Here is a 17,302-nt window from a genome sequence, read left to right as displayed (position 1 = left end):
GATTTCTACCAGAGTTTGGTGGAGCTAAGGAGCTGGAAAAAAAATAAAATAAAAACAGACAAGACAGCGGTGTGAGGACAGAATAGAAATTAGGCAGTGAGAAATGTTAGGAGCGAGGGAGAGATGGAAGGCAGGAAAAAAATTCGCAATGATGACACGTAAGTGCAAAGAGCGATTAAGGATTTACTTTCAAAAGGACTACCATTGATCTTTTTTGATAGACCTGCAATAAATCAAACCGGATTGACTCGCATGAGAACCAAGCCTAATCCTTTAGTCAGATCCAGGAGAACTCCAACCAAACCAGCTGTTAATTTAGGCTTTACAAGATAAAGCAGGAGAAATCCAACCTGATGTACCCTAGGGCAGGGGCTTACATCATCTCTGTAAAGCAATCAACTTATTGCCAGTTTGGAGAGGTAATCAGAGCACATACTGAGAGGGTGAAGAGAGAAGGGGAGGATTGCTGGGTCAAGAGAGGCAGAAATAAAAGCAGGAAAGACATGAGATGGCTGCATATCTTGGAGAATAACAGAGGCATAAATAAAGATTATATGAATACACACAATTTTAAAACATTAAAGCTTAAATTTGTGGAGAAATAAAAGCATCTCTTCACTTTAACTCCCCGGTGTTTAAGGATGACAGAACAAGCTGGATGGCTTCCCATCATCCCACTGTCACCGGGATGAGGGGAGGTGTTAGAGTACGAATTCTATCCCCATCTCTTCATACAACCCTGTAATTTCCCCAAAGGCTGGCCCAGAGCTCGTCCCCATCCCATGTGACCGGTGCCACCTCACCCAGGACCCATGTGCCACGCTGTGGCCTCACCATCGCATAACCATTGTAATTACAATTGTTATTTTTGTATTGGGAAACAAGTTTGAGGTTTCTTTTAGAGCTCTGGAAGGAAGTATTGCAACATGGTGTCCAAGCGGCGCTGATTAATCCATACTGATGTCTTTCTTTCAGTTGCGAGTAAACTGTATGTCATCAGCGTACCATGGGGGGGGGGGGGGGGGTTAGTTCCTCTTTCGAATTCAGTGGATGCTGATGAAGATAAAACTTAAAAACGCAAACCACAGATCCCAGTGAAGGCACTGGCAGAAGGACTTGTTATCTCCCCATTACCCCTGTCTTTAATGTCCTGTTAACAACACAAAACCACCAGATCAGGACTGAAATCCAATCAGAGCGCTTTGCAGGGCCCTTCACGTCAGCCTTACAAGAGAGCTGAGCAGAAGCAGGCCCTGTAGTCTCTGGAGAGTGTCCAGGGGAAACCAAACGTCAAGAGTCCAAACAAAACCACACATAAAATCAGAGTTAAAACAGCAGCCTCCATTCAGCCTATCATGACCCCACCAGCACAAACAAACACACACTCTTTGACCTCTGCCACTCAGTCTGCACTTGGCTACACAGTGTGCACACAGGGATCATGCCGACTTCGACAGGCCTCCTCTGGAACGGCCAAATTGTGCGCGGCTTGGCTGCGTGGGCTTTGACTTGGGCTCATTGCTATATGTTTGAGTGCACACACAGGACACGTCCATGTAAAGACCGCCACTTAAGCTTAACTCACATCAGCTTGCACTATCTTTAGCAGCTGGGCTAAACTTTTAAAGCCGTGCAACACCCCCACTACCACCACCACTAACTCGGAGGCAGCCTCCCCCAACTTCAAATAAGCTCTTTCGGCAGTAGCTTCCCACCGGCACCTCCCTCCATGGCCGCAAGGTCACACGTTTAATTAAACAGAAAGAAGTAATCTCACCAGACAGATGGCAAGCAGGCCGTCTCTCAATTACTTTATGCCCAATTGAATGATTACTAATGTTATTTGCGAAAAAAATGGCACACTGAAAAAGAGAACGTGGATGTGTGGTACAAGCAGGAGGGAGATGGTTGAGGAAGTGCAGGGACAGAGGGGCAGATGCACCACCTGCCCGGCATCTTGGGTTAAAAAAAGCATCAAGAATAAAACTGCAACTGTGTCAGCAATTTGGAAAGATTGGTTCCTTAATACAATGATGATCCATGCTATAAAAACAACTTTTTTCTCTCTTAAAATCACAAAAACAGAGCGTATCTCTGCATGGGGAAACGGAGTAACCAACCCCAGTTGAAGTAACTACAGGGCAAGACCTTTTATGTAATATGACCTCTTTCTAAAGCTTTCATTTTCCAGTTTGACATTGGGGAGAATCCCATTACAATAAATAATTTTCCTGAGAAACTCCCATTTTTCCTATCCCAACATTCACACCAATTCCCTGTCAATGTCTCATAGGTTCTCCTGCCTTATGACTGCTAACAATTAGAGGTCAACTTTCTACAGCTTCTCGATCTTTAACCATTAGACTCCAGTAACTGAACTGGTGTCAAAATACAAGATTCCCGTGATGTTCAGGTTGGAGTTCTGCTCAGACTCTGGGTATTTTTGTCTGAGTCAATCTGTTTATGATTTAACATAACCAGAGCACTAAATACATACAACTAAAGACCTCTAACTGGACTTATCCAGATCAAACAAAGAAGGATTTTTCTGGAACAAATTCTTTAAAGTGAAAGTGTATCACATCTGAAAGCTCATTGCTTAAATTGAAAACTTTTAAAAAATAAATGCATGTGACTAGTTTGCACTTGCATACATCATAACAGCAAACATCTAAAACAATACAATGCCATTTGTTTAAAACTCATGATTCAATAGCATGATCTTGTTGGTTTCATTTTTGAGTAATTGGGGAATGAGGATTTGGGGCTTTCCACCAACTGAAAAAGTTGGGAGGTACGTTGACTCGAGTAAAATGATCTACGAGAGCGTGAAGAAAACTCACATCCCCCCCCCCCCCCCCCCCCCCCCCATTCTGAGTCAGGGTAAGGCATTCCTTTGGCCTATACATGGTGGACAGCAGTTGTTCTCCCATGGGGGGGGGGGGGGGGGGGGGGGGGGGGTGCAGTTGGAAGAAGCACACTGGGAGAAACGATTCACATATCTGCATATTTGGAGTACAGGACTGTGTGTTTTCTGGACTCACATGATCCCAAAGAAAAGGGTTAGAAGAAAGCATCACCCTAGAAGACAGAAAAGTTGCACTAATGCAACCGTCTTCTAACTGGTACACGGAAACAAGAACATATCACTCCCATTTTAGCATCTCTTCACTGGCTCCCAGTTCGCTTACGCATTGATTTTAAAATTCTCCTATTTGTTTTTAAATGTCTCCATGGACTCGCCCCAAAATATCTGTCTGACCTGATTCAGGTGTACACTCCCCCCCGCTCCCTTAGGTCAACAAATCAGACACAGCTGGTCGTCTCGAAGACCAGGAGAAAACTGAGAGGTGACCGAGCCTTCTCAGTCTTCGGACCAAAAATCTAGAACGAATTGCCCCTGTACCTCAGACAGATAAACTCACTCAGTATTTTTAAATCTGCTCTTAAAACATATTTTTTCACTTTGGCTTTTAACTGAGTTGGAATCCGGACCTATTTTATGTGTTTTATGCTTTATATTTTCATGTGCTTTTATTAATTTTTGTATTGTTCAGCACTTTGGTGAACCTTGTTCTGTTTAAAGTGCTTTATAAATAAAGTTGAGTTGAGTTGAGTAATGGCTCCCAGGCACATCTACAACAATGTTGCCCTGAAGGGGAGGGGCTAAGAGAAAGGGTTTTGTTTTTCTCCTGATGTACGCGTCATTCTTGAACCTGCAAAACCAATTTCATAGAACTGACAGATACCCAATAAAATCTATACAGATTTTTTGAATTGGAAAGAATTTCACATTTCTAAATAGAACTTATGACATGCATCTTGTAGACCACATGTCATGTTATTGCTACTGTGGCAGTATGAAGTTAGATCTGATACCAACTACCAGCTGTATGCTTTGTAATGCTTGATTTTTAAATGCAATATGGATTTTAAACCCATTCATCCTTAAATTTGATCTATTCATTAATGTAAATCTATCAAGTAATCTCAGTCAGTGTTCTTTTCTGAAGCCAAAAACTAGGCCTGCACAATATACCACAAATTTATTGTTATCGCAATATCAAGCTGTGCAATATGCAAGACGGCGAAAATCGCGATAAATGGCTACCTGAAATGTGCTAAAACAATCTTATGGCAGCTTAAAGTATTTAACGAAACAAAGAAATCCCTTTATGTATTTGACCAATCGAATGGACTCTTTTATATCATAGACCAATCGGATGGAGCCCTTTTGAGTTAGATGTTCATTTCCTATGTAGATGTGGGTCGTTTGGAATGTCATTTTTAAACTGTTGCAGTGAAACGGAAATTATGTTTTTGATTGTTTTGCTATATGTTCATTTACCGCAAGTTATATCATCATCGCAATATTAATAACCAATATCGCATTTCGCAAGTTTTCCTCATATCGTGCAACCCTACCAAAACATACGTAAACAACATATGTATATGAAATGCACTGTTTCCCAAAAATGGCTATAGTAGGGCCCAGAAATGTATGAAAACCTTTACTTTTAATCAGTTTGACAAATAATTCTTGATGAATCCTGTTTATGAATGGCCCAAACTTGATCTTGGGTCTTAGAGTCGTTTTTCAGCTGCTGCGTGGAAGGCATGGAGGGCAGCATTGGCACCTGTTTTCCATAATCTTAGCCATTCAAATTTGACCCTGAGATCCTCGAGGCCGGCTGCCTAACGACTAGGTGACACGTGCTTTCCCCGCCGACGATTGTGATCCAAACCTATTAAATTAAGAGCCACTAGAGCGTGATCATCGCTACTTAAGAAGCCCACTTTAAAACATCTGCATGGTACTGTGCGAGGTCTTTACCTCTGACGTCTCCATGTCTGACAGCAAACCATGCCCGGATTCAGGCTGCGGCTTGAAGCTGTAAACCAAAACTTCCCTCAACGCCTCTCACTCGGCCTGCTTTGCTCTAACCACTGTTTTTGCATACCACTCAGCTTGTGTAACCGTTGAGTGGTTTTGCTCCACCGAGAAAAAAAAAGACTGTTTAACAGATAAGGCAGGGTAAAGCCATCTAATGCTAACAAAAGAGGTGATCAACAGAATCAAGGAACACCAGCAAACAAAACTTGAGTGTTGTGAAACTGAAGAGTGCCAACAAATATGTAATAAAAGGAGCTCATATGGCAGTCCCAGTTGGTATTTCGATTGCAATGTAACAATTCTCACCTAGAGAATCTAGAAATGTTGTACACCTCTGAGGATTGTTCAATTAAGCTTCTGGCTAAAAAAAACTACTACAAGCTTTGAGAACAACCAGACTTTGGGTAGCCACAGTGTGGCTACACCTGCTGCATAAGGAAAACACAATCATTTAACTTGGAGGAGAGTGGTGGGATGGGGGGGGGGGGGGGGGGGGTGTGCTGACAGAACTTGATTGAGCTCTTGGTATGGCGAAGCATTGTGGTCCTCACTCTACTGCCCAGCGGAGCAAAGCCACATTTTCCGCACCTCATTTGCAAAGCAATCCCACTAAACGCATGCAGTGCATCTTTTTGTCATTTCGCCCAGCAGGCTCCATTGGTTTTTGTCTGCCGAGACACCAAGTGGCGTGGAGTGGGGCACCAAGCGCAGAAACCGGGTCTCAAGGAGACTTCTCTGCAAGCAAAGATCGTCTTCACTTAGAGCCCCCCTACATTTTATCTTAAAAAACAAAAACACACATCCTCCCAATCTCGTGAGGCAACACACACTTACCCCTTTCCCCTGCCTGACTAATGTACCCTGACACTCGTACATCACCCGTAAATTGGCCAAATGAATTAACCACGGCCCCTGCTTAGCTTTGCAGGCTTTAAATAGATTTTCTCCTCTCCAGGTCTGTCCAATAATTGCATTTATCCATCTTGTTGAAGCCAGGTTTACACACTCATGAAGATCATGCCAATCCCCCGGATACATTTTCCGCTCCGATGGCAAGAGTGTGAGAGATTTGTCATTGGATCACAACGACTAATTCAAACTACAATTAGCCTGACAACTCTGCCATGCGTCGACGTCTGGCTCCTCGGCAAAAGCGAGGCCTGTTGGTTTGCAGGTCTTCCCCGTCTCTCGTGTCTTGGCTTGATGAACAGAGTCTTGTAATACTTTTTATCTACCATCCAAGCCTCCAGGTTAAAGCAGCAAACACCCGCAGCAGGGAGGAAAGCAGAGTCGGCGTCTCCATTGTTCGCAGACACATTCAGACAGAGAGAGGCCGGGTGGAGGCTGAGATGCGAACGCCAGCATCAGTGGGGGTCATGGCCACACTTGTGGATGTTTGAACAGAAGTACATTAGTTTCTTGGAGGGAGGGGTGCACATCCCACAGACAATTCAACAATGTAAACATGCAGCAACTTCCTTCCCTCCAGTCCTTCAAGTCCGCACTGAGACAAGCCACTGTTTAAACAGAACACACAGCATTCCTACGCCTGCCGCTGCATCCTCACTGCAGGCCAGCATGCCGGCGCAGAGACTGGTACCGGCCTCACAAGCAAGGGTCATCTGCTTATGCACCTGCAAAACTGGATTTGTCGACTGGATTTCCTCCAGAGCGTCGCGCTGGCAACTTCCTACTTTTCCCAGTGACATATTCCAAGGATGAGCTCCCAACAGAAGCAGGATTTACAGGAAATCCTCCCATCCCTAAAGGGCTGTTACTGAAACCCTCCCCACTTGAATTCTACCTGTAATGACCAAGCTGAAAATTTATCTTTATTGATATTTGAAATATGCAAAGCGTGGCAGGCCGTAAAGATAAAGGAGGCAGTAAAGTGGAGATAAAAAGGCTCCTGATTCTAAAGTGCACAGTGACGTCCTTCACAAGACACGAGAGCCAGGCCTCGTTTAGCCATCATGGCCTCTAATCTCTTCTTTCATTATGACTGCACTGCAGCTTTCAGGATGACAGCTAATGCTTGAACTTCACCTTTGGTTTTACGTTACACCAGAGAATACATGCCAGCTTTCAAAGTCCAGTATAAAAACAACTATTTGGGACTTTGAAGGGCGTTAGATCGTTTCCAAACTACGAATTCCAGGACTGCCACTGGGAAAACTGCTGGATTAGGAATTCCAACCCGCTTGGAGCCAGAACTCATACTTATGAAAGCGGCACATAGGAAAACCCTCCTTGAGCCACCCAGTGCCAAAGTGCTCCAGCTGAAGTAGGAGAACATGTGCTGCTCTAATTTGCATTTAATATTTAACTCAGAGGTCCCATAAATCAGCTGTTGTTCAGGCTTGGTTTTATCGTAGGAAGTCCACAATCACTGCTTCCTCTCTGTCTGCGCTTCAGCGCTGGACACAATCCGAGCTGCCAGCAGTGAGGAACTGCAGGTCATTACTGCAATCAAACAGCAAATTCAGGGTAACTAGATTGCATTGTTTCGGGACGCGTTCTCTCTGGGCTATCCGTTTGTCTGCCAGTTCATTTGGTGGCTCTCCGTTTGTTTGACTCTCGACATGGGCCTGTCCCTGGGGGCCGCGCGGGGGAGGGCCACCCGCCTCACCTCCCGACAGTTGTCCAAACAAGACACTTCATTCAGTGCGACCCGTTGCGGGAGAGACAATTGACAATTCACTTCCAAAAGTCAATTTGTTCACTTTTAGAATTGACCCTGAGCTCAGCTGTCTCACACACACATATATAGTCTTCTCACTGCAGAGGAATGAATGCATGATAAGAGCATCTGGGGGGTGACAACTGAATTTTTGTCAGACACGAACAAATATCGAATCCTTTCTCCGTTTCTATGAACAATTATAGCGCTTGATGCTGGATTTTAAAGCACAATGAAAACTCAATCCATCATGGCTGGCACAATCGTTATGCAATTCAGTGCTTGTGTGATTTAGGTACAGACCGTGCGGATGTGACAAGCTGTTCACATGAAATGTTATCTAGTGCTGTGCACAAGTTGACAGCTGTCGCTTTGTAAGAGGCGTGTTATTATTGTGTGTAAATAGGTTTCTAACAGCTGGTTAAAGAGCTCACATGGGAATTTTCTCTTAATCTGTTTTCCACAGGAATTGGTTCATCAACTAGACGAGAGAAGAAAAAAAGAAAAAAAGAATGTAGCCCTGCTGGGTAAAGGGGTTGTATTTTATTAGCCTTGCACATTTCTAAGTTGCTAACTTTTTGTTTTTTTGTTTCTTTTTTTGCTTAAATCCATCTATAATCCGCAGATTAGTAGATTAATTTATTTCTGCTGGCACTCCAAAACCTCCCTCACCTTTCGCAGGCGGCTACGTGCCCACAACCTTTAAAAACGACAAACAAGCGGACGATCACCTCATTAGCGGACTCCCTCCGCTCTTCCAGAACCCCACACATAATGTACTCCTTGGAGCTTATCCTGCTACAATTAAAAGTTTAATTAGCAGATTAAAAATACATTGAATGCAGTTTTATCACCTTAAACTCCCCCCATTATGTATTTAGCAAACGCAAGCCCCCCCCCCCCCCCCCCCCTTTCCCATCCAAAGCATTCGGAACAGATTATCTGCATGCTGAAATTCCCTCGACTGCTTTAGGATTGGAAGACACCAGATGTATTTTACATTGCATTCAGATTGCAACTAAACAAATGCAGAGATGGATTTAGCATCGCGCTATAGTTGAAAAAAAAAATACTGCGCGATATGACGTTAGACTAACAAAAAAAAACATTCTACTTTTAGCATACGCACACTAGGATGTCAAAGCATTTTTGAGAGAAATCCAGATCTTCTGTAACTCTTTGCCTGATGGGGAAGCAGGGGAGAAAAAAAAGGTATTTAAAGAATATATAGACACGGAGGCGATTCGTCTGAAGCTGCAAAGCTTTTTACCACATTCATAAAAGTCTGGTGTACCACAGGTGTTCACTGCACACTGGCACAGCCAGTCATTATCGAGTCCAACGTGATCATTAAGAGCTGTGATGACAGTGTGGTGCCTACTGACGGTGTATACAAGCATGCACACGCACGCACAGATTCACTTATACAGGAAAACAGAGGTAAGGGGGGGGGTCCTAACTGAAACATGTTAGTGGCTGCACTTTGACCCTTCCTAAACATCCTATGCTATCCAAACACTGCCGGAATTCCTCCAGCGTCACAGCGACCCTCTCAGCCGGAGAGTTTTTGGGCTAATTTTGAGATGACGATGAGGGAAGAAAAGAGGGGTGGAGGACCCTCAGGGGTCTTGTTTTAGAGGCAAAAAAAAAAACGAAACACGTGAGCACATGCTTGGTCATCAAGCATGGCGGCAAACCGAAACTCTCTGGCTCCACGCTCTCCACAGCCCGCATTTCTTCTTTCTTACGCTGAAGATAAATGTGAAGCCCAGGGGCACCATTGTTTGGACATCTAACCAGGAACTGTCGCTGCTCTCATTGCCCTGGCATTAACAGCAATTATGCGCTCTATTCAGACGGCTTTTGTGCCTCCGACCTGCGGGCCCCCCTCCCACCGTCACCCCTTCACTCACACACCCAGCGCATATTTCCCGCTTCTCTCCTTGCCCCCTCCCACTCTGCTCCTGCTGCTGAACTCATTTGGCTGTTGGAGCACTCTGGACCCATTATGAGTGAACTTCCAGAAACCTTTTGAGGCGAGCAAAGGAACGCACACACCAGGAAGGTTTCTCCGTCTGAATTTTTACCCTCACTGGCTCTAGCTGAACCAAAATGCAGCCACATAGACATTTACTTTTGCATGTGTGACTTGTTTAGACATAAAGATTTGTTGTTTGACATTTTAGGAAAAGCGTGTACATGCTGACATTGATTAAAAGTGTAAAGAACTTCAGACTCAAACCACACACTTAATCTATCAATCATGTGATCAATACTCATATACATTATCCTTGTCTTTGATACAGATTTGTAACTGCCAATCACATATGAGATATTAATATATATATATATATATATATATATTTTTTTTTTTTTAAACAAAGACTAATTTGATGCCAATCGTTGGGGGAAAAAATAAAAAAAGAAAAGTTTAAGTAAGTTTTCTGTGTACGGAATGACTTAATTTCTAAAAGGATTAACTTCTTTCTAAAGCGTATAATTAAGCTTTAGCTTAATATCGATTCTTATCTGCTAGCATCACTAGCGGACAAAGCCAATTATCTCTAATTTGTTTTTTGTTTTTAATCCAACGCAAAACAAACATTTCCTTTGCGTTCTTTAAGTGGTCAGTTCCAATGTGTTTTTTATTTGTTATTTCAAATACGATAGTTGATAGTAGCTATTGTGAACAAATATGAACTACAGTGGTCCCTCGATACAATCTGGTTTATCTACTGCGGTCTTGATGTTTTGTTTTATTTGTCAGCGCAATTTTGATTTTTTTTTTTTTACTAACAGCGCTCTGTGTTCTTTGCCCTGATTGGTAGAAAACCTTGTCAATCAATCTAATGACTTAATGTCTAAATGGAATGTAAAAAGTTTTAATTAATGCAATACACCGATTCTTATCTGCTAGCTGATTATCTCTTATTTGTAAAAAAAAAAAAAAAAAAAAAAAAAAAAACTAATCTCATCTAAGTATCCAAACGTAAAATAAGAGGTTTTTTTTTAGCTCTTTAACTTGTCAGTTTGAACGTTTGTTTTTTATTATTTCAAATACAATACTTGATGATAGTTATTGTTACCGAATAACAACTACAGTGGCTGTAGCTATAACGCGGCTCATATTTAAGTCTTGATGTTTTGTTAATTTCCATGCAAACTTTTTTTTTTTTAAGCGCTTAGCTCTCCAAATTTATATACATTTTTGATCGCGATCATATCTTTGTTTTCATTTCATAACACCAGACTTCTTTTTCTACGAAGTTTCGAACTTTGAGTTTAGACAAGAGTTGGCTGTCTTAGAAAAGTCTTAAACTTTTGCAATTTTACTTTGCAGATTTCGCCTATCGCAAGTTATTTTATGAACGTATCCTCGTGATAAGCGAGGAAACCGCGGTTTTTAAATAAGGTAGAACGTTTAGCTTTTTCTTATATCGAAATTTCTTTTCTAGTTGTGCTTATTTTGCAGTCTCAAATTCTGTTTGTTGTTAGCAACGCTGCATTTTCTGCTGTTCATAAACTCACGCGTCTGTTCTCCACATCGCCCCCACCTGGCAATATACTGCATTTGCAGCAAATCAGATTAGCATTCAGTTTTTGCAGTCAAGCATTAAAAGACTGTTTAAAATTTAACTTCAAATTGAAAAACATGGTTAAAATCATTTAATGAGAGAATGTTTGGCATGAAACTGACAAATTGTCTGGGGTAGGAAAAAAGGAAATTAAAGAAAAATGTAAACTGATTTTGTTAATGATCTTCTCTATTATAGTCTACATGAATTGAGTGACAAACACCAGATTAATTACTGCAATTCTTCACATTTTGGGTGAAAAAAAGAAAGAAAAAAATCATAAAAAGGGCATTTTCTTATAAAACTATATCGATCGTAGATTAAATGAATGGCGAACGCCATAATCTGTCGTCCTCAATCCTGATGTCATAATTTGACCTCATATTAGCCGCCATTACTTTAAAAAAAAAAAAAACTCCTAAAGTCCACAATTTTCTTCTCATAAAAAGGTTCAGCTCCAAACCAGACTTGACTGCAGCTGCTACACCCAAACCCAGCTCTGCCTGCCACCTGGGAGCCGCTACTCCCTTTGCACTAGTTTCAAATCTGATTAAAAACACACCACCACACAAACGGATTTCTCCCCTCCTCTGTGGTGTTTCAAGCAGAGTGACAGATCGACAGGCACCTAAGCTCTCACACGGCTCAGCCGGCCATCACCAGCATTAGACAATTAAACCCTGCGAGGAAGAGAGAACACAAAAAAATACAATTATATGCATCTCCTCGATAAATATTTACTGCACAAATCTTTTCCATTCATTCAGCAGGCGCTAACAAAACCTTACTGTACTCCCTCCGTCTCTCTTCCCCGAGTCCCCACCACCACTGCCGCCGCGCCCCCCACCACCACCCTCTACATCTGCGATTCATTGACTTTACAATTTACCACATGTCGAGATGGGAGAGGTCGAGCCTCCATCTGAATCACGGCACAAATATGCGAGTGATTTATTGTTTTAAAAACCCCCGGCCGATTTAGTGCGACTTCACTTTTCCTGAGCATTACTCCTATTGGCAGACCATGAACAATTACAGTTCGGACTAATTAAGCTCTGAGAATGTGCTGCACACCACTAATGTCTAGCAGACCCCAATTTCAGTTTAATGGTGCCAAACTTTGTTTCCCACCCCCCACCCATTCTTCACCTTCTCAAATGTAACTCCTCAAATCCAAAGCAGATTGTACTTTTTTTTTTTCTTTTTACGGCCGTTTATTGGGTCGGGGGGGGTTCGGAGGACCTTTTTCTCTCTCCCCTCACATGGGATGAGAGGAGCAGCACAGGGGGTGGGGGGTAGGAAGAAACGGGGAAGGGAGATGGAGAGCGGGAGCCGTTTCCGCCAGACTTTGTAAACAAAAGTGATTTGCAAGACAAAAGGGGCGCCCCCCTCCAGTAGATTTAGGGTGCAGTTTTGGCGCTGGAGGGAGAAGATGCGGGCCGCGTCGTGCCACGGAACACACCGCCCCCCCCCCCTGCGGACACCAATTAGGCCCGATTAACATGTAAAGCCAATTTGATAAGGTGCGGACCCCGATCCCCTTAAATCCGCATTTAAACCATCTTTCCTCTTGTGTCACAGCTAAAAAAAAAAACCATTTACAGCTGCTGATCACCCATAATCCATATGATTTCCCATTGTTATGCACATGCTGCTGGCATGTTGGAGGAAGATACTGTCTGTGTCGTTTGAGTGAGCACAAAGCTGAAGCGACCTACCATCGCTCATGCATCTTCAACACAATAATTTGACAAGAAAAACTAAAAAAAAGATACATTTTTATTATTTCTTAAAATTGTGTCAAAGGGGGTGAAGTGAGACTGCGTGAAAAGGGGATTTCTTTTTCCTTTAAAAAAAAGAAAATAGCAGTAAAACAAAGTGGCTCCTAAAACAACAAGACGTCTGAAAACAAAGAGGTTTCAACCACACAAAGCCTTTTATAATCTTATAGTAGAATCATTGCAGCTTCTGCGTGCGCCGCCACCACCCACAACTCTAAATACGGTAGCAAAGCTCAGTGCTGCATCTTTAAACCACCTTCATACCATCTTTACCGTCTACTTGAAAAAAGAAAAATTCCTGTAAATAAACGCTGAAACTTAAAACCGCCGCCAAACGACGTCTTCGGGCCCCGAGAATAATGGGGCCAGAGGTGGCGTCAAATATCTTAACATTCATAAGTCCGAGAGGCAGTAAATAAAGCCGGTGGATTTACGGCCCTGCAGCCTCCATGCAAGAGGGCTGAGCGCCCAGATCCCGCCGCTCTCCCTCCCTCCGCCTCTCCGGACCTGTTGAGGTGTGATGTTGGCCCACAGCACACGAGTTAACCTGCTGACTTTTTGGGTTTTTTTCCCCCCCAAATTTGCTTGGTAAAAGCAACGAAAAAAAGTCGACCCAAAGAGGATGCAATATGGGGGAGCGAGGGGGAAAGTAGCCAAGCCACTTCCTCGATTCAAAGTGCACCCAGGGATGCAGCAGGGCCTTTGTGTCAGCTTCAGGGAGGAGGGAGGCAGGCGGCGGGCGGGAGGCAGGAGGCAGGAGCAGCAGGGCTTTTAAAGCCCGGCCACAGCGTCACGTCAAATTGCTAAATGATTCTAAATTGTGAACCTCCTTAGGTGGTAGGAAAAACAAATCCTCAGTTGTTATGACTCCCAGAGGGTCAGGCAAACTATAGTTAACGGCCACATGCAGGATATTTTTTCATTTTTTTAACCTTTCAGGTCATGCAGCCTCAGAAAAAAAGCAAAACAACTCAAGATATGCAGATGTATTAGGCAGAAATTAAAGATTTTTTTTTATTTGTTTGGCTAAAAATATATATTTTAGGAATATATTAAAAAGAAAGAATATTTCAAGAAGAAAAATCAAAGCATCGTTGAAACCGTAGTAGAGGAGATGAATAAATCTGATGAAGAAAAAGCAGCGAGAATCAAAGGATTTCATGACAAGACACAGAAAGTCTCATTCTAATAATACGAGCAGTCATATTCAGAGCCCAACATGACATGTTAGGGAGCAAGACAGCTAATCAATGTCCAGGTGAATTATTTATGCCAGTTTTGGGTCTAATAGATTTATATTACAGCCACCGCTGACTTCAAAGCTCTAATGGCTGGACACACAGGGCGCTTCAGACACGGGGGGCCCAGGCAGTGCATGAGGAAGCCGAAAGAGCTCCTTCTGTCAGAGCTGCTGCTCAGGTGCGCCACAGACTTTTGGACAAAAATATGTCACACAAGTGGCTGATGAGGAGGACGTAACGGGTAATATCAGGGCAAAGGTGTTGCAGAAACCGTTACCTTTCCGCGTGAAAGAACGACCGGACAGAAGGATGCAGCGCTGCATTTGTTACGCCAAAAAAAAAAAAAAAAAAACGACAAAATTCCACCGCTGGAAGAAGGAAGTCCTTCACCTCCAATCATGTGGGTTGTTTGTGAATGTGCATTTGTGTCAGCGCCGATGAGAATAACGAGTGACTAATTCCACATACCAGCCAGCAGCTTTAACAAGGCTGGCTCGCTGAGAGTGGAGAAAGAATGGCAAATGTTGTGCTGCGCCGAAAACAAACAGGCACACACGGAGAGAGCCGCGCACCGAAAAGGATTTACACGTGACCGCACTGGCAACTTGGCTTTATTGTTTCACAGAAAAGAAGTGATGTCACAAACAAAAGAGAACATCAGGAGTGTGTTTGGTTTTAAAATAAAAAATAAAAATGCTGGCAAATGTAATTGGCAAAGCAGACTAATTGGGAGGTGTGTGTGAGTGGGTGGGGGTCAAATTTCCTAATACCTGGTCTTTGCCTTCACCTTGGAAAACTAAATGACAGGTCCTTCAGCACAGACTTGTTATTGCAGCCGTTTAGAATACAGAAAAATACAAGAAAGTAACACCCATTGTTAAGAAAATGATGCTTTTCCAAAACTGCCGCTTCCCCTGTGAGATTATGGAGGTGCGAGCAAGTGTGCATAATTACAGGCTGGCTCAATGTGTCTACGTAAATAAATGATATCAATACAACTTTACGAATTTCTCTTCGTTTAAAAAAAAAAAAGGGTGGAAAAAAAAAAAATCACACCTCCTAATTGCTTTCATCAATAAATAAATGTGTCTCTAAATAAACAGAAATATTACAAGGAGGGAGAAACGTTTTATGTTTTACAGGGAAAATAAGCGTTCCTAAATGCATCCTTTTTTTGACACATGCAAATCACTTTTAGAAGCTGATTTGCATATTGATTTCATGCGCGGGCTTCTGCAGCTCTCCTACATGAATCTATGTAAAAAAAAAAAAAAAAAAAAAAAGGTGTCAAATTAAATTAAAGAGCATTATTAATGAGACTGTCAACATCTTTAAATGTAAAAAAAAAAATACAGATGATATTTAAATTATTTGTGTTGCTGCAGACCCTTATAAGCACAATCATATTTTATTTTTGTTGTTGTTGTTTTGTTGACATTTGGTAACAAGTCCTGCCTTTTAACTGCAAAGTCCCCTTTGATTAGCATTTAGCATGCTAGCCTCCGTCCATGAGGAGGGCGCGCGGGAGTGCACGCATGCCGCCGTACTGTACACTTCAGGGGGAGTTGGAAAAATTTAGCTCTCCCCTTTTTTCGTCCCCCCCTTTTCCACTTTGCGGGCAACACTCCCGCAGCCCACTCGGAAGCCGTGAGCGGCACGCACGTGAGCACATAAGCAGCTGTAAAATAAATGAACTTACTGTGCGTGCTGTCGGAGAAAGTGATCCATTGGGAAGGTAGGGGCTTGTGAGATCGGGGATCATTATAAACGGATAGCCCGGGTACGGTGGGCTCTTGAACAGCCCTCCATCTTGCCTTTTCGCAGCTAACATGGCGGGGTTGGGGGGAAAAGAGAGGAAAACTTTTTTAAATAAAGGTGGCCTTGTGAAGTTGAGTTTTCCCACATTTGAAAATAATAATAAATCGCACTTGTGGAGTAACGCGGAGGAGGTAACCCTCCGCGGGTTACACAGAATGTCATGGTGGATAAAAACAATAAAGCAGAAACTCACCCTCCTCTAAACTTTCTCTTGTTTTGTCTCTGAAAGTTTCAGATCTAGGCGGAGGCCGTCTTTCCGCCTTGAAATGCAATGAAACACAGGGATTGCGTTAAAGTTAACAAACGAGAGTTAACTTTCTTCTTTTTGTGTGTCAGTACTCTGTCGGCGTTACATGAAGAAAAGTAGGCCCTAACTTAGCGGCCGCTCCGCCGCCTTTTCATCTGAACTTACCTCCGAATCCGACGAGCTGTTTTGATTCGTTTCCGACTCGTTCACGAGTGAAGATTTGACATCTGCTAAATCCCTTTCTGCCGAGGAGTTCTCCGAAATTTTCTCTTCCTGCTCCCCTTCGTCTTTGAAGGAAATCATTTCATCGTTTGCGCCCAGGTCGTCCCCTCCACCGCCGTTGAGCTGCGGCATTTTTTCCCGAGGAAACCAAAAAAGAAAAAGGAAGAAAAAAAAAAAAGGGAAACTGGTTGAAAAGGGGGGCAAAGCCCAAAGTTTTTTAATGTCGGTTGATCTCGCAAGTCCGCGCTGGAAGTTTCTGCTGCTGCTGCTGCTGCTGCTGTGTATCGGCGTTTTCCAAACAAAACTAAAAAAGAAGGGGGAATCTTGGCAGAAAAGGGAAGCCGGAGAAGGAGCCGAGCCGCTCGGATTGAGTGAGTTGAAGTTGGTCGGAGTGGTTTTCAGTTCAAAGGCGGCGCTGATTGACAGATAGAGAGGGATGGAAATAGAGAGAGTCTGGATTCGGGATTATTGACAGGGAGAAACACACAAGAAACTAATGAGATTCAAACAGGGAGGGACTTGAAGTGACGTTTTCATAAATAGGAGGAAAAAAAAAAGGACAGAGAGGGAGGAGGAGGAGGAGGAGGAAGAGGGGGGAAGAAGAAGAAGAAGAAAAGAGGGAGTGCTGGAGGAAGTCTGCGGACGACTGCAGTGAAAAAGCATGTGAGGGGGGGGGAAAGGCAGTTTGGGAGCAGGACAGTGATGGTAAAATAGCAGGAAGATGGGGAAGTGTTTGCAAATGTGGATTAAACGCACATGGGCGGTCTCCCAATGGGAAAAAAAGGAAAAGAGGGCACTTCCTCAGGCTGTTTGACTCCTCTATTCCCCACCAGTCTGTCACACT

General features: G+C 43.1%; 1 protein-coding gene across 44 annotated transcripts in view; it reads right to left on the bottom strand.

The window, feature by feature from the left end:
* Positions 1 to 16,985, bottom strand: part of tcf7l2 (transcription factor 7 like 2) — an 82,992-nt gene extending 66,007 nt beyond the window's left edge. For 39 of the 44 annotated variants that reach the window (XM_078937950.1, XM_078937954.1, XM_023949750.2 and 36 more), the window contains exons 1-3: positions 16,402 to 16,985; positions 16,183 to 16,249; positions 15,871 to 15,995 (exon numbers count right to left, since the gene is read on the bottom strand). In XM_078937950.1, the coding sequence (XP_078794076.1) occupies positions 15,871 to 15,995; positions 16,183 to 16,249; positions 16,402 to 16,590 (381 nt within the window). In that variant the 5' untranslated portion in view covers positions 16,591 to 16,985. The remainder of the gene's footprint in view (positions 1 to 15,870; positions 15,996 to 16,182; positions 16,250 to 16,401) is intronic. The other 5 variants (XM_023949766.2, XM_078937972.1, XM_078937948.1 and 2 more) reach the window with 1 other exon arrangement.
* Between the last annotated feature and the right edge of the window lie 317 nt (positions 16,986 to 17,302).

The sequence above is a fragment of the Oryzias latipes genome, chromosome 19 (assembly GCF_053564925.1).
Source record: "Oryzias latipes strain Hd-rR chromosome 19, Olatipes_Hd-rR_3.1".
NCBI lineage: Eukaryota > Metazoa > Chordata > Actinopteri > Beloniformes > Adrianichthyidae > Oryzias > Oryzias latipes.
The sequence above is the reverse complement of the archived record's forward strand: the minus strand, read 5'-3'. Positions and strand labels throughout refer to the sequence as shown.